This window comes from Rutilus rutilus, assembly GCF_951802725.1.
Source record: "Rutilus rutilus genome assembly, chromosome: 20".
In the NCBI taxonomy this organism is placed as follows: Eukaryota; Metazoa; Chordata; class Actinopteri; order Cypriniformes; family Leuciscidae; genus Rutilus; species Rutilus rutilus.
Genome location: NC_140225.1, coordinates 9,564,700 through 9,589,435, shown reverse-complemented (window position 1 = coordinate 9,589,435; position 24,736 = coordinate 9,564,700). Strand labels below are relative to the sequence as shown.

General features: G+C 36.7%; 3 protein-coding genes across 7 annotated transcripts; all 3 read right to left on the bottom strand.

Moving 5' to 3' along the window:
• Nucleotides 1-205: 205 nt before the first annotated feature.
• Nucleotides 206-3,521, bottom strand: arl3a (ADP ribosylation factor like GTPase 3a). Of its 5 annotated transcripts, none has more exons than XM_084392384.1 (6): nt 3,477-3,521; nt 2,734-2,877; nt 2,221-2,337; nt 1,665-1,715; nt 1,137-1,322; nt 206-1,033 (listed from the first exon to the last, which is right to left on the bottom strand). In XM_084392384.1, exons 1-6 carry the CDS (start codon nt 3,477-3,479, stop codon nt 986-988), a joined length of 549 nt encoding a protein of 182 aa, XP_084248510.1. In that variant the 5' UTR covers nt 3,480-3,521; the 3' UTR covers nt 206-985. The 5 variants fall into 5 exon arrangements, with proteins under 5 accessions (XP_084248510.1, XP_084248511.1, XP_084248512.1 ...); XM_084392385.1 differs by having other exon boundaries at nt 2,734-2,857; nt 3,477-3,506; XM_084392386.1 differs by having other exon boundaries at nt 2,734-2,857; nt 3,178-3,484.
• Nucleotides 3,522-5,144: 1,623 nt separating this feature from the next.
• Nucleotides 5,145-8,208, bottom strand: npm3 (nucleophosmin/nucleoplasmin, 3). Its single transcript, XM_084391705.1, has 5 exons — nt 8,029-8,208; nt 7,699-7,784; nt 6,245-6,364; nt 6,060-6,153; nt 5,145-5,927 (listed from the first exon to the last, which is right to left on the bottom strand). The coding sequence occupies exons 1-5, from the start codon at nt 8,099-8,101 to the stop codon at nt 5,824-5,826; spliced, it is 477 nt and encodes a 158-aa protein (XP_084247831.1). The 5' UTR covers nt 8,102-8,208; the 3' UTR covers nt 5,145-5,823.
• A 1,752-nt stretch (nt 8,209-9,960) lies between these two features.
• On the bottom strand, nt 9,961-24,614 carry oga (O-GlcNAcase). Its single transcript, XM_084391538.1, has 16 exons — nt 23,460-24,614; nt 23,198-23,249; nt 22,849-22,946; nt 22,622-22,752; nt 22,360-22,531; nt 22,154-22,252; nt 21,794-22,078; nt 20,733-20,891; nt 20,011-20,636; nt 19,170-19,344; nt 15,150-15,235; nt 14,052-14,156; nt 13,328-13,422; nt 13,037-13,229; nt 12,217-12,376; nt 9,961-11,888 (listed from the first exon to the last, which is right to left on the bottom strand). Exons 1-16 carry the CDS (start codon nt 23,617-23,619, stop codon nt 11,752-11,754), a joined length of 2,733 nt encoding a protein of 910 aa, XP_084247664.1. The 5' UTR covers nt 23,620-24,614; the 3' UTR covers nt 9,961-11,751.
• Between the last annotated feature and the right edge of the window lie 122 nt (nt 24,615-24,736).

The window sequence follows — 24,736 nt, the reverse complement described above, 5'->3', positions numbered from 1 at the left end:
TTGGCTACCGATACAGTAGAAAGGCAAAAAAGTTTTGAAATCGGAAAATCTTTAGTCTAGGTGCAGATTAATCTCTGGTTGTAAGACGGTAAAAAACAACTGTTGACTTTCACCATTAAATGTGCACCGGCTAACATTTTACAGACACAGTCTACACAAAATATTAGGCTACTGTATATTTGAAGCTTAAGCATGGAAACCAAGAGAAAGGAGAAATGTCATTTAATTTTCATTTTGTAGACATTTCCTAAATATTTATTTTCATAAGTTTGAATGTATTCTGTTTTGAAAAAGAGAAAATTGTTTGTGATGAGCATCTGCGTTGCTGGTCTGGTGCTTGCTTGAGGCTTCTGACTTTTACAGAAGGCATTATGTGAATTAGAATATTGTCTCCATATCATGTCATAAATAGAAAAAACCTCCTCACTGCCACAGCCAGGTGCTTAAGCAAGCACACCTGTGTAGCAACCCTGCTGGTTGTTATACACAGGTATCCATTGTGATTTAGCCAGATGCTCATCCCACAGTAAAATATTTATTCAGTGGTTCAAGCCAGTAAAATAACACAGGCTATGCAAAAAAAATAAAAATAAAAAATGTATGCAATGTTTCATTTTATTTTATCTAGCATAGTATAAAACATCTAAAAGGAATAAATCATAGAAATCCAAGATATTAAAATAGATTCCAAGATCAAACAGACAACATTCTAATGAATAATAATACCAAAAAAAACAAACGTATACACTCAATTCAGTGGTTGATTGTACATTATAAATCAAATGATTTCAGAGTATCATGCTGTTGCACAGTGTTGACAGAGTAACTGCGGGTGAGATAGAGTTGATGGCTGAGGAATGATTCAGAGGGGTCAGGGGTTAGAAAAGCCTCCTCATATCCCTTTAACCTGGACGAGCTGGTAGAAAATCCACACAGTCCACAAAGTTTGATTTTCACATTCCCTTTACAAAAAGTACTAGGCTTACTACTTCTTCTTTGCAGTAATGTTCTTGCAGACCCAGTTCATGCCATCCTGAAAGAAAGGAGCACTTTAGCCAAAAACCAGCCGCTGATGGGACGGTCTAAACAACTGATTGGAAAAATAAAACAAGGCTAATGTAAAAGCAATGACTCACCTGGACTCCCTCTCCCGTGAGTGCAGAGCAGGACTGAATTTGCCAAATACGGTCCCGAATGGTGTGCAGGTTCAGTCCCTCTGCGATCTCAGAGGCTGGAGCAGCGGTCAGCAGGTCTTGTTTATTGGCAAAGATTAAAACAGGTACGCCACTAAGTTTCTCCTCATCTAGCAGCTCAGACAACTCCTGCACACCACATAAACAATTCAAATAGTAATTCAATAGCTCATTCCAATACTTTCAGCATGGATTTGCTTGAACAAATGCATATCAAGAGAGTATATGCTTACACATTTCTTGGAGCAATTTAGTGTTCCACTTCCAATAAAATAAAAACGCTGCAGTGAACAGTATTAAGCAGGAAAATGTAGCTAGACATAGACCTGATCAAGTGTGAAGCCACATAGTGTGAGAAATATCCTGCAGAGACCTTGAAAGGTTCATAATCTCTCATCTACACACATACACACACACAGACAAGACAAGAAATAATGAACACATTTGCTATAATGATAGATCTTTTTATACCTGTCCCGTTTCCTCAAATCTCTTCCTGTCAGCACTGTCTATGACATAAATCTAAAATGCAAAAACACAACGTCAAAATCATCACATAAACAAATATGAGAAAATATCACATACTTAAGATATATATATACACACACAACTGTTCAAAAGTTTGACGTCAGTATGATATTTCAAAAAAATTAATTAATACTTTTATTTAGCAAGGATGTATTAAATATATCAAAAGTGAAAGTAAATGCTGTTTATCAAAGAATTCTGAAAAATAGACTGTCTTCAAAAAATATTAAGCAGCACAACTTTTCAAAAATTGATGATAATAATAATTGGTTACTGCTTGCTGCAAATTAAGCTTTGCCATCACATAAAAAAACAACATTTTAAAATATATTCAAATAGCAAACTAGAAATATTTCACAATGTTAGTATTGTATTTTTTTTTTTACTATATTTTTGGAGAGCATTCGAGACTTCTTTAGAACTTTTGAATGGCAGTGATATATGATAATGAATAATGGCTATGCATAACTCATAAACATATCTCGTAAGAAACACTCACAAGCATGTCAGTATTTTCAAAGTAGTTTCTCCAGTATGGTCTAATCTTCCTCTGGCCTCCAATGTCCCAGACATTCAGTTTGAAGCCCTGAGACTGCACGCTCTTAATGTTAAAGCCCTGGCAAGGACAGAAGAATTAAAATTAACTGAACAATGCTGTATTGTGCTAAAGCAAGAAAAAACCCTTAAAGGGATAGTTCACCCAAAAATGAAAATTTGGGCATTACTTACTCACCAGAAAGTTGACGGCACCCATTGACTTCCATAGTATTCTTTTTTTCCTACAATGGAAGTCAATGGGTGCCGTCAACTGTCTGGTTACCGATATTCTTTAAAATATCTTCATTTGAGTTCAACAGAAGAAAGAAACTCATACAGGTTTGGAACAACATGAAGGTTAGTAAATGATGACAAATATCTATCCCTTTAAGAGCTTATTCTATGAAAATGGAAGAAACGAACTTTTTACAAGGCAATTTGTATTTCCAGCAAAAGGGAGATAGTGTGTTGTTACCTGTGTTGGTGTGATGTGACTAATATCCTCAGAGGCTAGCTGTTTGAGAAGTGTCGTCTTTCCACCATTGTCTAATCCGAGGAGCAGAATGCGTATCTCCTGGTCTGGAGCACTCTTTAGTTTTCTAAGGATTGACAACAAACCCTGGAATAAACATAATATGCTCAATAACCAGATTTTAAACAAGACAACAATGACACTATAAGGACATTTGTGAGAGAGAGAAACAACTAACGTTACTTCTCTCAGCTAAGAGCCTTATCTAACAAAGTATGAAAAAGACAAAGACATTTGTAGATTTAAATTTTAATAATTTAGTTATATTCAATACAAAATAAAATAAGAGATTAAAGATAGAATGACACAATTCACTCATTATATAAAACAATCCAGTGAAAGTGAAAGATGATTAAATGATGACATTTTGTTCAACTATCCATTTACCGTCGGTGGCTACAATATCATAATAATTTCTTGAATGAGTTAACGTTACAATCTTTACATTTGAATAATTCGGGAAATAAGTAACCGTTAACGTTAATAATAAGGCAAATAACGTTAACTGAGACTTAGCGCCGCTGATCCATCAGGCTTCACCCCTACAGAAAGCCCGCTACTGCAGCTAATAATCAAGACTTCACGCTGCAAACGCGGAATACATTGCGCGTATTTCCAAAGTTTCTAAAATCTCAGTTAAATACATAATACACTAAGATAGGACTAAAGGCAGATTAACTTCTCACCATCTTCCTCCCTTCCGAGACGCCGACGATGGTTACTAGGGGGAGTTAAGTGACGTCACCAGCTGTTGGCGTCATTTTAAAGGAACCGCAGTTGTCCCATTTTTCTGGTTAGGTTTCAAAGTCAATTTCTGTATCATCACAAATGTTGAAGGCAGCAGGTAACGTTACGCCTAAATAATAGCTACTGAACATTTCCACCGTTATTTCCCAAGAAGAAATAGTATTGGCACATTTTGTAACACAACATGGGGTAAGTTGTCACCGAAAAACCCGACGTTAAACAGTCTATTATAGGTAGAAGAATTATGAATCAAAACAATTTATTAAACAGCAAACATGTAAAATGTAAATTACAAAAATAATGAACAGATGTTAGATTGACCTAATAGATCTGTTAATATTTAACTTCAGGTTAAAATCTATTTTCATTATATAAAAGACTTGTCTGAATGTATACATTTGTGATTTTATTGTGTTCATGTTGGCCATGTGTTCCATTTTATATGTATATACACACCCACACACTAATATATGTATATATATATATATGTGTGTGTGTGTGTGTGTAAGTATGTATGTATGTGTATATATATATATATATATATATATATATATATATATATATATATACAGTACCAGTCAAAAGTTTGGAAACATTACTATTTTTAATGTTTTTGAAAGAAGTCTCTTATGCTCATCAAGCCTGCAGTTAAAAAAAAAAAAAAAAAAAAAAAAACAGTAATATTATGAAATATTATTACAATTTAAAATAATGGTTCTCTTTTTTAATATATTTTAAAATGTAATTTATTTTTGTGATGCAAAGCTGAATTTTCATCAGCAAGTACTCCAGTCTTTGGTGTCTTATGATCCTTCAGAAATCATTCTAATATGATGATTTGATACTCAGTTATTATCAATGATGGAAACAGTTGTGCTGTTTAATATATATTTTTGGAATACTTTTTTCAGGATTCATTGATGAGTAAAACGTTAACAGCATTTATTCATAAAAACAGCATTTATTCAAAATAAAAACATTTCTAACAATATAAATCGTTACCATCACCTTTTATCAATTTAACGCATCCTTGTTGAATTAAAGTACTAATTTCTTTAAAAAAAAAATAGTTATTGTTCCCAAACTTTTGAACGGTAGTGTATATTGTTACAAAAGATTTCTATTCTAAATAAATACAGTTCTTTTTATTCATCAAATAATCCTGAAAAAAGTATCTCAGGTTATAAAAAAAATATTAAGCAGCACAACTGTTTCCAACATTGATCATAAATCAGCATATTAGAATGATTTCTGAAGGATCATAAGACACCAAAGACTGGAGTACTTGCTGATGAAAATTCAGCTTTGCATCACAAAAATAAATTACATTTTAAAGTATATTAAAAAAGAGAACCATTATTTTAAATTGTAATAATATTTCATAATATTATTATTTTTTTTTTTAACTGCAGGCTTGATGAGCATAAGAGACTTCTTTCAAAAACATTAAAAATAGTAATGTTTCCAAACTTTTGACTGGTACTGTATATATATATATATATATGTTAACTTGCACACATGGAACTATGCAAAACCAGGTTCACCCTGGTGAATTTACCAAAACAGTTGGTAAGTGAGCTCTTAAATAAAAGTACCATTTGCACTGATTCTACTAAAACAACTAATTTTATTTACAGATTCAGTAAATAAATCTGTAAAAATACAAAAATGACAACAATGGCAAGTCCTCCTTGACTGATCTCAACATCAAATGCACCCATGCAAAACTTCCCTCTATCAGTCCTTCAAAAAGGGACTAAGATTTAAAAACCCTGGTTGCCAAAAAAATAAAAAGATTATAACAAAAGTTCAAACAACAAAATGATGCATGATAAGAAGAAAATCTGTAGAGAATAATGCTGGTGCTTTCCCTGAAGGCAGATGCAGATTGACAGGCTTTTCACTGTCATGGTACAGTGTGTTACTGGGATAGTACATCCGGAATAATCCTCAAGTGCCCTCACTTAAGGGCAAAATGGTGACAGGACTGTGAATTCGTGGGTCTCCCAACTGAGAGTGAACCTGAAGGTTGGTGTTGGCGGTTACTTACATACACATAAGTAACAGTATTAACTGATATAAACATTTTTAACATGAAGTAAATGTTCACAGAGCTGGCTGTATTGAGGCTTCAAACGTTCTATTTAACATTTGTACAATCTGACAGTACAAAATTCACTCCACCACCCTCCATCATGTCTCAAAGGAGAACATTACATCTAATATTATATAAAACGTATAAAGGTCTGATGTAAACATCTCAATTTCTGTTCCACAAAGTTTGATTTAAATCTGCTTTTTCTTGGCTGGTTTGACTGAGGGCATTTCCTCCTCACTAACATCATCATCTTCATCTTCATCTGATATTTCAGACTCTTCATTCTCTGTGGCTGAAAGAGGAGAAATAATCAGCACCATTCAGTTTCATAACAAAGGGGATAAAATAGCATGCTGTGTGTGATTTTTAGCTTTAAATGCATTTTTGTGATATAGAGACTTGCAACTGAGGTTTTATTTCTCACCAACTAAATGTAACCCACTGACAGTCACTGGTCCAGATCCAGATTTCAGCCGCAGTGTGACAGGAGCCATCAACTCAAACTCTCCAAGGCTTACCTGAGTAGAAACAGATGTGAAAAAAAAACACTGATTTAAAAACTTGCAACATATTTGAATACCTATAACAGTTTAGTAAAAAAAGCGTTACCATAGGGAGGCAGGAAATGTTGAGATTAGCTACGGGCACAGATATTTTCTTTCCTTGGTGATTCATAGCGGTCACTTCCACAACATTATTCTCCTCTTTGGCACCCTCACCAAGACAAATCTAATGGTTTGAGAGAAAGGCGTTTAAAAGTACAGGTCATCAAGCTTTTTACACATCTTAAAATCACGATGAAATGAAAGCAGCAACTGATCATTTTGTCTATATCATGACATACAACTGAGTATAATGCATTATCGTAAAATAAAAAATGTTGGGCAGGAACTTGGTTCTATGAATCAGCTGTTTTTTTTATTTTTATCAGACTGGATTTATGAGATGTGGTCGTTACACTCCAAAAGTTGAGCTTGCAGGGGTGGGGTTTATGCAGACTAAAGGAGCAGACACAGTTACCACTGTCAGGTAAATTTTCACGAGCGAAATCCAGCTTTCAATAGGAATCCACTCAGTCGGGAATTTCACATGATTTTAACAGATTTTGCATTGGGTTCACTGTGTTAACCAACAGAAAGCTGCTTGATTTGAAGTGAGTTCTGTGTGAGCTGTGCTTCATATATTGCTACACTATTGACAATAGACCTTTTTGGCCCTTGAAATTGAGCAAAGTAATGAGCTCCATTAAATGACTGGAGTAGTCCTGCATACTTCACCTATGAGAACTCTGTCATTTCACCACAAGATCGAGAAATGGTTTCTCAAACCAGAAAAAAAAAATATAGGGCAGCACTTAATTTTGTCCATAAGGAATTGATTTGATCACTGTGGTTTGCTATAGCTGTGATCTCATATATGTGAAAGGTTGTCCCACCCCTGCTGAAAAAGGGAGGGGGAAGTCATTTTAATTAAGGTAACCACACAGTTGACAGCACCGTTTTGACTTCCATTGTATGTTGTTGTTTTTTTACCAACATTCTTCAAAAAAAACTAAAAAAAAAACTACTTTTGTGTTCAACAGACTTAACATATATAGGTTTGGAACAACTTGAGGATGAGTAAATAAATGACCATTTTAATTTTTGGGTGATTTCCCTTTAAAAATAAATAAAAATAATGATCTACATGGATGAATTATTTATAATAAACATGGCTAAAAAAATAAGACCTGTCATGTTTGATTTTATGGTGACTTTAAACAGAAGGTGACATACAAAATATATAAAAAGAAACACACAGACGAATTGTTCACAATAAGATCTGTAATATATGCATAGAGAAAATAGATGAATTTTTATTTCATACTGACTTTAAAACTATAAATCAGCCAAAAATGAAAATCTATCATGATTTGATCAACATTATATTTCACACACATTGGAGTTTCACGTCAGTCACCATTACTAGAGCTGTATAAAAAAGCGCAATGAATGAAAGTGAATGGCGACATATACAGGTTTAGGACAGGCAAACTCTTTCCTTTAATAAAATATTCTACGAACCGTCCTGAGCTCCAGAAAATGTTCCACATCTTCATCTTCGTCTGCTTGAAATGTGTAAAATGGAACTTCAGAAGACAACTCACAACCTGATGGAAATCAAAATCACACTATTATATTATATAAGTAGCCTATATTTAATTTATATGCAGAAATTAATGTAATTACTGAAAACGAGCACGTTTGAACGGTATTTTGAGGGTAAAGTAATCCAGTTTTTTTAATGAACGTTAAACATCTCTGGCCACAATTATTAAAGGAATAGTCAATTGCAGTTGTTCCACGTGTGCTAGTAAATCTACAAAGCATGCAGCGCGTCACGGTTAATCTTACTGAACACATAGCTTTCCAATCGCGAGCGTGAGTCCACCCCACTGTCCGATGTTTCGTCCTCAACAAACGACATAACTGTTCTAACGTTACTAATATCACTCAATAAAGGCTACAATATCCACAGTGCAAGTCGCGTTTCCGAAACACATGTGACGGGAGCGCGAAAAACGGCGCGTGATTATGACGTCACCAGCACTGACCTAAAAGCTCGTTTTTAATTGTTACAATATCTAAAAGACATTGTAACAATTAAATATACAATACAGGTAAAAAGTTGGGAATAATTACGATAAAAAAAAAAAGGTTTTGAAATAATTCTCTTATACTCACCAAGGCTGCATAAATATAGGCCTACAGTAAAACGGTAATATTGTGAAATATTCAAACTTAATGTCTTACAATGTAATTTAGTTCTGTTTGTGCAAAGCTACATTTTCAGCAGCCATTACTCCAGTCTTCAATCTAACATGATCCTTTGCATAGAGTCAGGTGAAAAAGAAAGTAGGCCTACACCCTTTTGAATTCATTTTACATATCAGGACATAATATATATATATATATATATATATATATATATATATATATATATATATATATATATATATATATATATATGGTCTTTAACAGGTTCACAAAAATAAAGCCAAAATGGAGAAGCCATGTGTGACAAACTAAGTACTGTGATTCAGCTGCTTGTAGAGCCACTTTTAGCAGCAATATGTTGAAGGAATCGTTTTCTATATGACTTTATCAGTCTCTCTCACATCATTGTGGAGGAATTTAGGCCTGCTCTTCTTTACAACGTTGCTTCAGTTCATTGAGGTTTGCGGGCATTTGTTTATGCACAGCTCTCTGAAGGTCCCAGCCCAGCATTTCAATCGGGCTGAGGTCTGGATTTTGACTTGGCCAGTGCAACACCTTGATTCCTTTCGATTTCAGCCATTCTGTTGTAGATTTGCTGGTGTTCATGGGATCATTGTCGCACAGCCCAATTTCCGCCAAGCTTCAGCAGTCGGACAGATGGCCTCACATTTGAATCTAGAATACTTAGGTAAACAGAGAAGTTCATGGTCGACTCAGTGACTACAAGGTGTCCTGTGGCTGCAAAAGTCTTGAGGATTGTTCAGATGCAACTTTGCAAACCTAAGTCATGCTGCCATGTTTTTTATTTTTTTAGAGAGAGAGAAGCAGCTTTCTCCTGGCAACCCTTCCAAACATGCTATACTCATCCAGTCTTTTTCTAATTGTACTCATGAACTTTAGCATTTAATATATTAACTGAGGCCTGAAGAGTCTGAGGTGTAGTTCTTGGGTGTTTTGCAATTTCTCTGAGCAGTGCCTGGCCTGATCTTGGGGTGAATTTGCTGGGACGTCCACTCCAGGGAAGACTGGCAACTATTCCACGTTTTCCACTTGTAAATAATCTTCCTCACTGTAGAATGATGGACTTAAATGGTTGGAAAATGGCTGTACAACCCTTCTCAGATTGATGGCAATTGCTTCTTTAAGATCATTGCTGATGTCTTTCCTCCTCTGCACTGTGTTAACACACACCTGAATGCTCCAGATCAGCAAACTGCCAAAACATCTGCTTTTATAGAGTCGGTCACGCTTGCTTGATGATCAATTAATCAAAGGCATTTGATTAGCAGCATCTGACTGCTACTTACCCTCTTAATTCCTATGGAAGCAGTAAGGGTGTACTTAGTTTGTCACACATGTATGTAAATATACTGTATATATATATATATATATATATAGAGAGAGAGAGAGAGAGAGAGAGATAATGAGAAATGGGAACAGCTTTCAATTTTTCACAATTTAAATGCACCACCTGCAAAGTTTTAATGAAACTAAGACGGAAATAAGAGTTCACCAGGGGTGGCGGTTGTGGGTCTAAAAAGCATTTTTTCATTTCACTCACTGACCAGATTTTCTTTTCTATTTAACATTTTAATAACATCTTAATTACATACAACCCTTACAGAAATTACAACTATATTACATATACATTATCATAATACATCAAAATACAGAAAGGTCTTCATATTTTTAAATGTATGCATTGTATATGACCTTTAAAAAGAAAAAGAAAAGAAAAAGCCCTTTGCATTGTATGTGATCAACTAAAATAAAATGATCCAAGCAACAAGCCATAGAGATAAACAATAGCAATTTTTTGTACAAATTCCCTTAAATGGGAAGGGGAAGAAGTGGAAAAACTGTCAAAACTGCCCATGCACAAAAGTATTTACATTTTTCTTTTACCCCCGCATTATTTTAAACATTACATAGGGGAATCTGCAAGGGACTTTTGTGCTCATCTAGTTTTTCAGGATACGGCACAACCGATATTATATAAATAAACAACTTTTCTGTCCGTACTTTTGGTTAAATAGGGGAATAGAACAGAACAAACAGTTTATGTTGTACCTACATTCAGGGAAACAATCCTGACTGGCTTGCGATTTCAGAGAAACACAAATTAAACCGTGTGGGGCTTTTAAACATATTAACAAAGAGGCAGACCTTCATTAAGAACAGGCAATGGCTGCTATCATTCTCTTCAGGCAACAGAAAACGGGTCTCAAATATGTTAAAATTAATTCATAAATATACCTTAATTTTTTTCCACTTGTTTGAATTTTCCTTCTGTTCTAATTAAAGACATTGTGCAGAGCATTGGTCTTAAGGTTTAGGTTACAAATGTGACTTTTTTTTGTTGTTGTCGTAAACAACAGAATTATAATGTAACCCTGTCAGGTCTCGGAAATGTATAATTCACCACTTTAAACAAAGGCAGAAGTGTAGGAAAGTATTTTTCATTATCCTAAAATATATTACAGAGAAGGACAAGAGCCAAAGGGCATTTTTGTACAAAATGAAAAAATGTATCGTTAAAAGATACACATGCTAAAGGCTTACACAAAGGTATCCCATGCGGTCTTAAAGACAACGAACATTATGATTTAACTGTATTTACTTCTGCCTGCTCAAAGTTCAGTTTCAGTTCTGTTCTTTTCTTTTCTAAAGCATCCCAAACCTCAAAGGATAGCTTTAGCCTGCTGCATTCTCCATATGAGCTCACCGACGCGGTTTAAACCTGGAAAACTGCAGAATTTATTACAATGTCCTGAAAAGCAATAACACAAACCCTGACTGTTAAGAAGTCCTTCTGGATTATTGCTTTGAACACTGTAAAGCACTGAAATAAACTATTAAAAACAGTAAAGTGAAGATCTCTTATCAGGTAATGGCAAGTTTTCTTTTGTCTGGAGGATCTAGACATTAACTTAAACATGCACATATGCCGAACACGAACTGCAACTCGGCCACATCTAAGAGATTTAGTAGGTTCAATGGCACTTGGCCAACTCAAGCAATCTGTCTACCAGAAAAAAAGTGAAAGTAACTCATGCGTCCTGAATTACTCTTACAGACTCACTTCACTTCTTTTTCCATTTCTCACTCCCCCTGAACACACAAACCACTTGAGCATCCACCACAGACTGGCAAAGTGAATGAACAGCACCTAAAATTCTAGAAGTGCATTCAGCATAATGATGTGACTTAAGCTACCGTTACAGGGCACCAGAGTTGCCATTACAAAACGTGATATTTACATGAACAGGTAGCGAGTTGGGGCCTTAAAATGTGGGCCAAAGCTTTATGCACTTTCTAGGAGGCTCCTTCTGTATGGTTTTTCTTCTAGGCGGCTCAGATTCACAAACTCCTCCCCATTAGAATAACGTCTTTTGGGAATCCCTCCATTTTGGCCACTTCAAAGCAGCCCAGTTTGCTATAAAAGTCCAACATCCTTTTGTCCATCTGCCGGACCTCACAGAAAGCACCATGCGAGCCTGAGGAGAAAAAGATGTGTTTATGAAACAAAGCATTCAATAAAATCACTGCAGCTCTTCGTGTCCTCTAACAGTAAAGATCATCCCTCTTTAATGTCAGCATCTGAAATTGATAAATATAAACGTTGTTCTGCTGATTAAAGTTAAAGTGAAATGTGGTGAGAGGGGATAGACCACACAGAGATGAAAAAGCAGCTTTACTGTACAATTAGTGACTAATTACCGTGTAATAATTTTATTACTATAGCAATGAATAATAGTATCATGGGGAACAAGGACAGTTAATGTTAAATAAAAAGTTAATGTCACACAACTTAACTCCACCTACCATTAGCTTTCAGTGATGAGAGGAGACATCCCATCATGCTTTTAGCTACACTGGGGTCAGTAACCTTTGCATGAATGTCCACTTTAATAAGCGATGGGAAGTTACTGAGGAACGATTCTGGCAAAACCTCCTCCTCCTCATGGAAACTTAGCATCATTTTCTATAGGGGAAAAAAATGTGATGTTGCCATAAACGTGTTCCAAACCTTTGTATCTTATAAAGCCTACTGTATCATATTTGATACGCAAATTTCTAAGAATATTTATTATATTGCATTAATTGTTTTGCCCACCACAATGAAAACATCTCTTTGATCATAAAACTAAGCATTTAAATAACATCTAACTAAGACGTATTATTAGGAGACAGAGTGACAATTGATATTTCTAAACATTTTATGCAAGTAGTCTGCTATATTGTTATAAAATCTCATTGCATTCCAAGCTATCAGAATTTAATCAAACTTTTTGGCCATATAAATAACAGCAACTGCAAATTGCATATTTCTTTCTCTGTTTTGGCCCCTGAATAAAACTAGGAATGCACCGATTCAACTTTTTCCAGAACGAGGCCGATTTGGATACTTTCATTTTTAGTACTTTTCGATAACAAGTACCGATAACCTGTATTTTCATAGCATTTTTTTATATATATTGGCAAGCGAAACTAAAAGAATACAAATCAAATTAGCTGGCTTAGCAAAGATTTCTGATTTTGTCTGAAGCTTCAATAAAATGTTATATTTAAAAAAAAAAATAATTTCATATTCCAGGCTTTTAAGGATGAGTTTGATGTAGAAGAAATGACATGACATGCAAACCTCTGCCTCTGACAGGTCCTTCTCTGTGTCTGGCTTGTTGTATTTCTCCTGCATGAACGGAATCCAACTCATCTGGCAATTCTTTACAAAGGGTTTGACATCCACAGTGCCCAGAGCATAGCCGCAGATACCTTCTTCATCCTCAAGCACAAAGCCATAGTCTGGGCTGAGCGTCAGAAAACCTCCCACAAACCTGCAACGATGAAGATGATGGTACAAAGTTAACATGTTATTAATCAAGCATGCATAACACATTAATGTGACTAAACATAGTAGAAGCTCAAACTTCACCTGTCTCCAATAAGGTCCGGTGATGACTCATCTGGGAAAGAAATGCCATCACAGCTCTCAGTGAACATCTCCTTGCAGACCTTATAGATGGCAGACTGAGGAAAAAAGTGAGAGAGATGCAGTGTGAGAAGGCATCTGACAGCTCTCATTCCAAAAAATGTGAACCTTCTTAGGACTAACAGGTGGACCAGACTGCTGTTTCAGCAGAATCCTTCAGATGTGATGCAAATAAACCTAAAAGCAAAGCTTAAACTGGGACACCTCAGATGGGAATTCAAGCAGCCAACAGCAAAGTTTTATTTAGACATCAACATCTACAGATTTTTCATACTACAGACAGCTTACCGTAGACAAGCCATGCCCTCAACATAAAGCACAAAACTAACATTCCTAGGGTCGGTTGCACCATCTGTGAGCAAGTTACAACTTAAGGCCCATTTTCACTGCAACCGCCAAGTTACAAATTAACCACTATTAAATAGTTTTTTGTTGCGCCATAAAACAACATATCAATTAAATATTTAAGGAAGTCTGCAACCAAGTGTAACAGTTTGAATAAAACAGCAGATTGACTGAATTACATGAAAAAGCTAATGTTTTACCTGAAAAACCTAAATTCTTTAGACATATATAATGATGTTGACAACCCTATCCTGGTGAGTATTTTTAATTGAGTATTTTGATTATAATTGTAAACAAGTACAAAACGAAAGCCAAAACCTACCTCGTCTTTGGCAAAGTAAGGCCTTATGGTATAGATTTTAGAAGTAGGCATTGATGGTGGTGGCTGGTAGAAAAGATCATTTGCCCCATCAATTGGCAACAGTCTCTGTGGAGACCAAAGCAAAAGTATATAATAGTTTAGAACTTTTCTAGATTTGATCATGTGACTGCACTGCTACTGAAACTTCAGCATGAGTTTACCTGCTCAAGCTGTGCCAACCTCACACAGGAGCTGAGCAAGAATGTGCCTAATACAGGCATGGAAATAAATGCCTTCACAAGTAAACTGGCTTCTCTGGTTGGTCAGTTTTCAGCAAGAGCATGTAAACATCATACTTAAGATACGTACCATTGACAATCATTTTCCACCTTTTTTTTTCTGAGAGAAACCAAAATGAAACAAAAGTGCGCAGGCTTGGTCTGAGAAAGGCTTAACTGGCTAAAGGAGATGCTCCTTTCCCGCTCTTTTTCGCTGCGCTAGAACGTCCTGTAGAGAAAAGGAATGATGCTACAGCGCAGAGCAAAACTCCATGACCAAAAATTCCCAGCTTAAAACATCTCATATTTTCCATGACACACCAATTATGATAATCAAATTATATTTAAATGTTTCGAATGTTGAGGTTATGGATTAGTAGTACTTTGTTCATGGAGCTTTGAGTAGGCAGACTCGCAGTCGCACACGCAGGCGCAGTGTTGTGGACGCAGGCGCAGACAAAATGTGGAAATAATTTTTGCGCTGTTTCCTGCAAAGAAACAAGATGTCATAAAATAAAACCTAGCCATGCTGCGCTGTCGCGAGCGCAAGGGGAAAAGCAGCATCTCATTTGGGCAGTTGCTGAAAGAAATACAAATTTAGGCTGGGTTAGAAAACACCATCACCCCAAACACTAGATCTGACAGTTGTCGTTCGACCACTTCAGTTGACACTTCAGAAAAAAAAGCCTAAGTGGCTCAACACCCCTTTGTTTTACTGTGCAGCTGCTGACAGCTCACCTTAAACAGACCAACCCGTAGCGTTTTGCAACCACACCAACATCTAAAACAAACGAAAATATATCTTCGTGTAACATTTTGCTGGTAATTCAATATTGGATACCTGGAACTCTCCTGCTAGACCGCCCCTAAAGGCCCAGGGCTCTTGGTCGCCACTTAAGAACTGTGCTGACGACTGACTACGACACCCTGTTGAGATCAGATCCAAGCGGAAAACATTATGTGAGGGGCTTTCTGGCATAATGAGGGGGAAGGGGTATAGGGTAGAGGTGTCTTATTTCCAAATAACGCATTGAAAATAAATGTAGATACTACAATCAAGGAAAACGCCTCAAGATTAACAAAAAGCGTTGGATATCTTCTGCCTAGGGCTCAAGCAGCTTAAGCTTACGATGACAGAGGGCTTACACTGACTGCAAAGTCAGATTTCGGCATATTACTGAAACAATTTGTTTTTCCACATGATCCTCAAGAAGTTATAAGTGAGGTTCATGATGCAATCTAGGATAAGGTTTGGTACTAGCTCTTCAACTCAAGGTTTCTGCCTGTTTTGAAGAGACGAGATATTCAAGAATTATAAGCTGTAGCCTAGCGCTTTTCCTACAACAGCCTGTGTGGGGATTTTGTTTGTTATACGTCATCAGTTCACTCGCTGGTACTAAATAAGCTTCAGCTGTTTAAGCCCTCTGAATTCTAACCTTCATCTGAAGTCACATTTAGACCTATCTGCCTTGTCACATGACTATCGAGCATTGTTCATCAGCCACCACTGTGGACGCTTTCTTTGATCGATGGAAACTTTATTTTACATGATTGATGGAGTAGATCTGGACCCTTCAAAAGAAAAACCTCTAAATCAAGAGTCTGCAGCAACTGAATATTTCCAGTCACAACCCCTATTTGCTCCAGCAGCAGATAACTACGATAAAATTGGGCACTTTTTAAATCGCCGTTAAGCAGACACAAGCATATTGAAATTTGAAATCCATCCGTTTCTAAATAGCAGTACCAATGTGAGGGGATGAGGACTCAGTGTCATGTAACAAGACAAATGCAGCGCAGATCCAGGAGACAAAGTTCCCCCGTTTTCAATCAGTTTGATCATACTAACACATCCTGTGGTGAAATGGCAGGACACACAGCACACACACCATCTGAGGGGAATTTTATCACTTCCTTTACTTTTTATTTATTTATCTATAAAATTATATTCTTGTTAACTGATTATTTTTATTATAGAGATGTTTAGATGAGGCAAGAATATCAATTTTCCCCTAAGATGGTGTGGTAAAGCTTGTCTGAGCCATTTCAATTGGGCCTACTGATAGAAACAAAAATTATGTTAGAGCTGCCAGAGAAAAGAATTGGGGGGTTAACACCTAAAACTTGAGCTATCGCTGCGCAAATGTGACTTCATACAAAAACCTTTCCTTTCCTGAGACATTGAAAGAAATTAAAATAATTTGGGCACATAACGAAAAAGAATATGATCTATAAAACCCCGAAAAAAATAAAAAAAATAAATCGCAGCACTGTGCATACATCGGGCACTGTCCATCCAATAGCAGTAGACACTTGTGCCGAGGACTCTTCCATCTGTACATAACGAAGGGAAAAGACAATACAAGAGCTCATTAGTAAGTGATCTCAGCACAACAGCAGTGAGCCGCTGACTGAATGCCATCTGCACTGCTTTGGACGGGGCAGAAATGCTGTCTGAAAATGCACTGGGATTTGGACTGTCCATCTAAACAAAGGCTGAGAAGCATAGTGAGAGGGGACAGTCCACACAAAAACCTAATAAACTTATAGGGATGCACAATATACTGACCACCATATTGGTATTGGCCGATATATGTTCATTTTTAATGTTCTAGTTATTGAACCGATAAGAAAATTTGGTCGATATATTAAAGCCGATAAATACTGTATTAATTGTAGCTGAAACACTTTAGAAGTGCAGGTCCGCCATGAAGGTTGCCCGACATTTGCTTGAAATCACTTTGAAAACACAGTTACGGGGAAAATTTTCAGCGCAAGTCTGTCATAGGCTAGAGCGGATCCACAACAGGAGTTGTGGACACATTCTGACAAGCACATAACTTAGTTCACTTGTGCATTTGCATTATTTTGTGAAGATAAAAGTTGTAATATTATGTTTATGTTGTATAAATAGCTTAAATAGCATGCGTTTCGTTGAGCTAATTAACCCCCAAACAAAGCACTTCAGTTTAGATGTTCATTCAGCTCAAAAAAGCAATGCTGATATTTGAAACAGTAATATAACATTTTAGATGTTTTTAACAACTAGGACTTTTATTTTTCTTGTGTCATTTTCATCAACAATACAGTTTAATTAAAATAATTTCATAATTGTCTGTGCAGAGGCTATACCGTTTATTTATCAACAGCACATGCATTTTGATTCTTTATATGCAAGTTATGTTGTCCAGTGGTTTGTTTGCATTATTTAATGTAGTGTAAAAGGAGTGTAAGATAATTTTAAAACTTGCACTGGTTCAAACTAGGCTACAGTGCAGTATATCTTTGATGTACGTACGTTGAAGTGCTTTGGACATGGCTTTTAATGGTGAGACTTTTGTTTTTGAAACAAAATTTCTCTCAAAAATTATATAAAAATTTGGATTTAGATTTATCAGCCATATATATATCGGTTATCGGCTTTCAAGTATAAAGAATTATCGGTCATCGGACAAAATATCGGTGCATCCCTATAAACTTACACTAAAGGGTCAGTTAAATCAACATCACATTTGTTCAATGGGCATGTTCTCACATAAAGAGAAGCCATTATGGGGTTTTCAAAGAAAGCTAATCAAGTGTTTGATTCCAGTTCTATTGAACACACTCATTAGTGCAGCATATTATACACTTGATTTTCCCCTCCATCAGCTAACAATTTAGGTGTGGCATGCCAGTTTTGGTTGCTGCCTGCTGTGTTGCTTTGTTATAAAGCTGGACAGAAACCTGTGAATAAAATGTGGTTACCAAGGTAACCCAGGCCATGCTGGTGCTATAATTACTCAACCAACTTCCAACAAAAACCTCATTTAGAACCGAATCCATTACTCTAACTGCACTGTAGCGATGCCCAGAAGCTATATGGATAACAAACATGGGCATTCTCAGTAAGTGACAGGTCTCTCAATAAAATCATCGTAAATAAAAGGGCTGGCTAATGACCCAAGCGTTTTTCTCATGAGAGACCCTTCAGTTCGCTGACTGCACAAATGAATTTAGGATCATGAGAACTGTGTACAGTTCACCGGAATGTAGTATCACTTAAAAAGTGTTTTCTGGCTGGACCAGACCGGACCAGTTCAGTTAGAGTAAAGCAAACGCTGAGGTTGTTTGTGGAGTATCTTCGTGTAATACACATAATCTGTATATTATGTTTTTTTTTTTACCATATCTGCTAAGTAATTGCTCAAGGTGCACCAGAATAGCCTTACACAGCCGCCTTGCTTTTCAAGTTCGCATGCGCGGCGCGCTAGGGCGTAAGGGGCCGATTTTCCTTCACGATCACACCCCTGATCGAAAGAGATTGCAACAGATGTTGCCAAGTTAACGCACTGAATGCACAGCAAGCAGCAGGACCCACCCTGGCAACTGTGACCACAGCCATCCAATTCATTTGACCAGATTAAGAGTGGCCTGAAGAAGAGGCACTAACTAGCAATGAGGACAGCATCCAGTCAGTAGAGGAAAACAGTATTTACACAGTGAAAATAAGTAAGGAAAAGCGAGTGTACACTAGACTTTCCCATAAATGGCAGACTTCGCCCAAGAAATTTCAAGTGGAAGCTGTTCATACTGTAAGTGAGAACTGAGGTCTTATGATAGAGTAGAAAGTGTTAATTTACTTAAGTATAAAAATATGCACTGCCATCTATTAAGGAATGCATTTTAAGCACCTGAAATCTTAATGATGTCACTATGAAACGGTGCAATGTTTAAAGTGTAGTTTAAAAACTGATGAGGATGTGACTGACAAATTTAATGCTCATCGTTTGGGATTCAACTAAATGACTTAAGCATTTCATGGGCTCAGCATGGTTAAAAAACAATGAGGGGGAGCAAAGAGATTTGTGGCCATACCTACCTAACCACTGAACAAATGATTTCACCATTGAGATGATACTCTTTATATCCCAGATATAGGGATACAGGTCATACAGAATGGTCCTGTTGGCTGAGTTGGAGAGCCTGGTGAACATCTGGATGACGGAGCAGCACATCTCCTCAAAGTATTCCGCTCTGGATTGCCATTCAGTCACCTATGTGAAACATATGAAAACCACCTTATTACCACTGTATCTAAAGTCTACTGCCTCAACGCAGCTCTGCAGCAACTAATAAAAATGTGTAGTTAACTAAAAAAGTGAGTATTTTATTCTTATCATAAAGGCACCACCATGTGGTGCAAATAATTACTGCATTGCCACCATTTTGTCTGTCTACTGAACTAACACTTTTACTTCCTATTTAATTCAACATGGACAAAACAAGGCCATGACAGAGAAAAAGAGTTCCCATACATTGACCAACACATTTCCATGACTTTTAGATGTCTTTTCCATTAAAAATCATTCAAATTCACTCAAGTTTGCAAATAAATCACAAATTAGCTCACAAATCAGACAAAGGATCACAAAGGATGTTTTACTCTACTCAAGAGCAACGTTTAGTCAGTTAATTAAACAGTGTAATGTGAAGCATCAATTAGAAAAAAGTACATTAATTCTGGAATTTATATTCTTAAAATTCTATTAATTTTCATGATTTTTCAGGCCTAGAAAAATGCAATTGTACAAATTCCCTGATAATCCTAGGTTTCCCATGAAAGTAGAGTTTTTTTGTTCAGTTTAATACCTAGTTGAACAAAAGCACTACATATTGACCAGCCTGCATTTCTATCCGTTTTTTAATATGTAATTTCTCACCTTCTCTGGATCCTTTGCTTTGGAGTTAACACTGACATAATTACTATTGGCTCTCAGCCAGTTAAACTCTTTTAGCATCTGCACTGCTTTTGGACCGTGTTCGTATGGCAGGTAGAAGAGTTCAGCCAGCAGGATTAAATCCTCCAGGGTAAGTGCTTCAGCAGTGAACAGTGGTTTCTCATTGGGACCTGGAACAAACAATTCCTTGTTGAGTTGATCATCAGTCTGCATCGGCGCAATATCGCTGCCTGAATCCTCTTGAATGGACATCTCTGGGGACTTGGACTCTGTCAGGCTCTCTTTGTCTGTGTCCATGGGTTTGAGATCTTCTGTCATCTTAGCCTTGACAATCTCTGTGAGGATCTGGTTGACATTTTTATTGTCCTCCACCTCGTCATGTTTCTCCACAACCATCTCCATGGGTTCTTCGTCGGACTCCTTCTTCTCCACCTCCACCTCTTCTTCTTTGCAGAGCACGTGCAGTTCATCGCTAAGTGGCACATCTGGACTCATGATGGGCTGTTGGAAGACTGTAGTCACTGTAGTGGAAGTGTCCAGGATGGGAGAAGTGAGCGCAGGAACATCCACAGAACTGCTTTTAGTTCCACTGTGAGGTACCTGCCGACCTGCAACAAAGAGGAGAAAGGTTAAGATAGATGTTACCAAAATTCAAAACAACTTAAATCATGTTAAAATATATCACACAAAGAAGACATAATTACTGTTGTACTGATGAGGCACTCCAAACTCGATTAGCCATTCAGTGAGAGCCAGCTTGAGCGCGATCTGAGGACTATAGAGGATGTCTGTTTCTAGCTCCTCATCACTGCCCTCGTTTTCCAGCTTTATCTGGATGGACACAGTGCTGTCTTCACCGTCAGCTAAACAGAAATGAGAAGCAATGAAGCTACAATCTGACAAGAATAAATACACAAATATGACAAAGTTGATGAATAACAGCCCCTTATCGACATATCGAATATTCACTTAGTAAAAAAAACAGCACTTTTGCATAACATTTTTTGTAGAATATAAAAAATAAAGCAAGATTTTTTCCTTATGAATGCTAATTGTGTCTGAATTCTAGCTGATTTAAAAGTCGTATTCTTCCCTGTTGTGATGTATATCAGAATGAAAAAAATGTTAGGTAGAATTTTGTCCATTGGGGATTGATTGGAACATTGTTGTTTGCTAATTGCTGCAATCTCTTGTGAGGATTTATTTAAAAAAAAACTTTTAAAAAGGTCCATGGATGAATAATTTGAAATAAACGCAGCAATTGACCCTTTCACATTTCCGTGTTTCTCAGAAGCAGAAGTCGTTTTCTATAACTATAAGTTAAATAGTGGTGAATGAGAGACTACATTAAACATATTTTTCATGTTCCCATTTGCTCACATAGCAAAGGAAAAACTCCATGTGGCGAGCAGGATGAGGCCGAGGGCCGTGAGAGAGCGGCACGAGGCCGGTGGCGTGATTACTGATCACCGCACCGGTCTCGTATCTCTCATGGCCCTCGTCCTGCTTGCCACACTCGACAATAATGCTTTTACAACTTTCAAAAGAGGAAACAAAATAAAGATTGAAAACAGCAGACTTAAGAGAAAATTTTACAGCCACTTCAATAGCCGTTGTATTAGAAACACCCTCACAGCAGCGTTAAGTAATTTGATGCAAAGGTAATATAATACAAAGTACAGTGTTATAAATGTACATACTTTTTTTTTTTAATAAATATACATAATTAATTATAAAAACAATGTTTCCCTAAAGAAATACTTACTCATGACAACATCTTTTCTCACTCCATTCATGTTAGACTTATACCACGTGGCTAACGTGTGAATGGCCACAAAATTAGACTCAAATTCACAGTTGGGGTTGGTGAGGACTCCCTTTAGCCGAGGAATGAGCTCTGTGGATCTGCCTTTATAAGGCCCCAAGAAAAGTCTCTTCTGATCATAGTCATTAGCATGAATATTGTCCCAGATGACAGGGGCTCTCCTCAGTATCTTCGTGACTTCTTCAATAGATTCAACAGTTATGTCTTTAGAAACTACCTTTGGACCTGTTCAAACACAAAAAGGCATTTTTAATATCTTCAAACTATTATTCCAGTCCACTCAAAGAAAATACAACTTACCCGTCCACAGCACCTCAATACCAGGAAGCAGCTTTTCACCTACTGTGCGCAGGTAAGGCGACTGTGGCACATTTGGATAACAAAATGTTCCACAATACTCTGAGGACAAGGAGACGTTAAATAATTATGATAAGGCATGATGTAGAAACAATACATTTGATAGAATCACACAAAGCAGCATGGTTAGTTGATCAAAATAATCTTACCTGTGGGGCAAAATAAAAATATTTCAGGTTCTCCCAAATATTGGAAGATCTCATTGGTGATAGACACTTGGGCATGTGCGAAAGAGCTGAATACCTCCTTGTCAGCTGGACACATGTTATGATCGATGTCATCAAACAGTAAGGCAAAAGACTTGCACCCAAAATGAGAGACCTGCACAAAAGACAGACCGAGATTAAGGATGTAGGTCACAAAAACACTGACATCAGTGCTGTTTAAGCTTCTGAATAGGTTCATTCTTACCTGGTCTAACTTCCTTTTAAGTGTCAACACTTCCTTCTGATTTGAGAACGTAATATCCAGGCCAGGGGAAATGGCATAAATGAACTCAATCTCTTGCTCTTTAGCAGCACTTATTAAAGTTGTGAGTTGCTCTTTAAAAACACAAGACAGAAAATTACACAAATACATTTTAAACCATATAAAAGACTAACAACTGTTACAATTTCAAAGGACATATGATATATCACCTGCTTCCTCAACAGAATACATTTCTCTCCAAAACATTCTGTGTTTGTAGTCATCTTTTGGGGCATACAGATAGGTGTTCAAACCCCATTTCTGCTGCCTGAAACACAATACATTTAAGTTATGATTTTTGTTTGAGGTTAATCTTGCGAAAACAATACTAGCATGTTTAGACTTGTCTAACAGTGTCAATCCCAGAATCAGAAATAGAGAGACAAATAATATAATACGCACACACACAAACGTATGTACACAATAGACAAGATATACAAAATATATGTACAAGAATAAAATACACATTTAAACAGAATAGATACAATTATGCTAGAAAATTTGATTTTTGCACAATACCTCCTGAAAAGCTCTTTCCTTTGTTCCATAGTCCATGGCCGTCCATAGAAGCCTGTGGTGAACAATATAAGTGCAACAAATGGTTTTGACAAACGCAACACATTCCACACACAGATGCTACAATCAATCAATGGCTAAAGAATATATAACTATGTGCTCTAATTAAACAGCGCATGTAATTAAGTGAAAACATATAGCTGAATATACGTGATTTTGACGACAGTATGTAACAGTTAGGTTGGATTTGTCTAAATTGGCTCACCCTCTACAACACCAGTGATGAATTTCCTTCGGCCTGTTCGCTCAACTCCGATACTGGGCTCGTCAACTGGACACAGCGTATCTGCAACAGCTTCGGTTGGCACTGGATTTACTTCATTCTCTGGCTGTGACGACTCGATTATTTTGTCTTTCTGAACCATTTTGGATTGTATTAAATTACCGCTGTTGGAAGTATCGGACTAGTCGTCAGCCAAAGCGTTTCTTCCGCAGGAAAACGGACCAGTCACCCGATTCACTAACTTAGTGGGTTAGTAGGCCATTCAGTCACCGGTAGGGAGCGGAATTCAATCGGACGCAAATTATCTGCATGAACTACCTGCAGATCTCTATTTTGACAAACACGACAGTCATTCGCGTGCAAAGATGAAAGCTTTCTGAACTATATTTGAAATTCCTTCTTGCAAGTTAACGCGATCCGTCTCAAAACGATGTGTTTGTCAGAACCGCCAGTTAGCATTACCCGCTGTTTTCGCTAAGAGCTTTTGTTGACTCGTTCTACGTCGTGTGCTAGACATACATTAATAACGTTTAACCGAGCTTATTACTGTACACCTGCATCGCGGCTTCGAATAGATAAGCTAATGTCAATGTATCATAACGTTCATCGACGCTGTTTAATGTTGCACTCTTCTTCCTGTTTACACTTACTGCGCACTCTCAGAAAACTGGTTTGAACCGGTAAAGGACGGTTTGTGTGAGTCTGAAAACAAATCTCAAGCAAGGCTCTTAAAGAGACAGCGAGAATATCAGCTCTCGTCCAGGCTGAATGAGAAATTTTAATGTCATTAATTTCATTTAATTCACCAAATAATAACTTTGCATACGTTATATATACATATACATGTAGATGTACTAGTAAAAACTAACTTTGTTGGATTACTGAATAGACATGGACAGTAATGGAGACTTTTTAAATTAAAAAAATGTCAAGACCATGTATTTTTTAAGTTGTTATAAAATTTTAAGTTGTATCTTTAACTCCGTGTACTTTCCTTGTTTATTAACCATTGTATTGTATGACGTTATTGTTGTCTGAATAAAATAAAATAAAGATAATACAAGACGACTATATTAATAAATTGGTGGATTTCCGTAAAACCGGACGTGCGTTGAGTTGAACATCTCTTGCGTCTGCAGTCTCTGCGCAGACGTGCACACGCTTAAAGTCTGGCTATGAATACTTTTTGTTTGTGTTAAAAAAAGCAAAGAAATTAAAATATTGAAATACAATGTTATATTTAAAGATAAATTAATAAA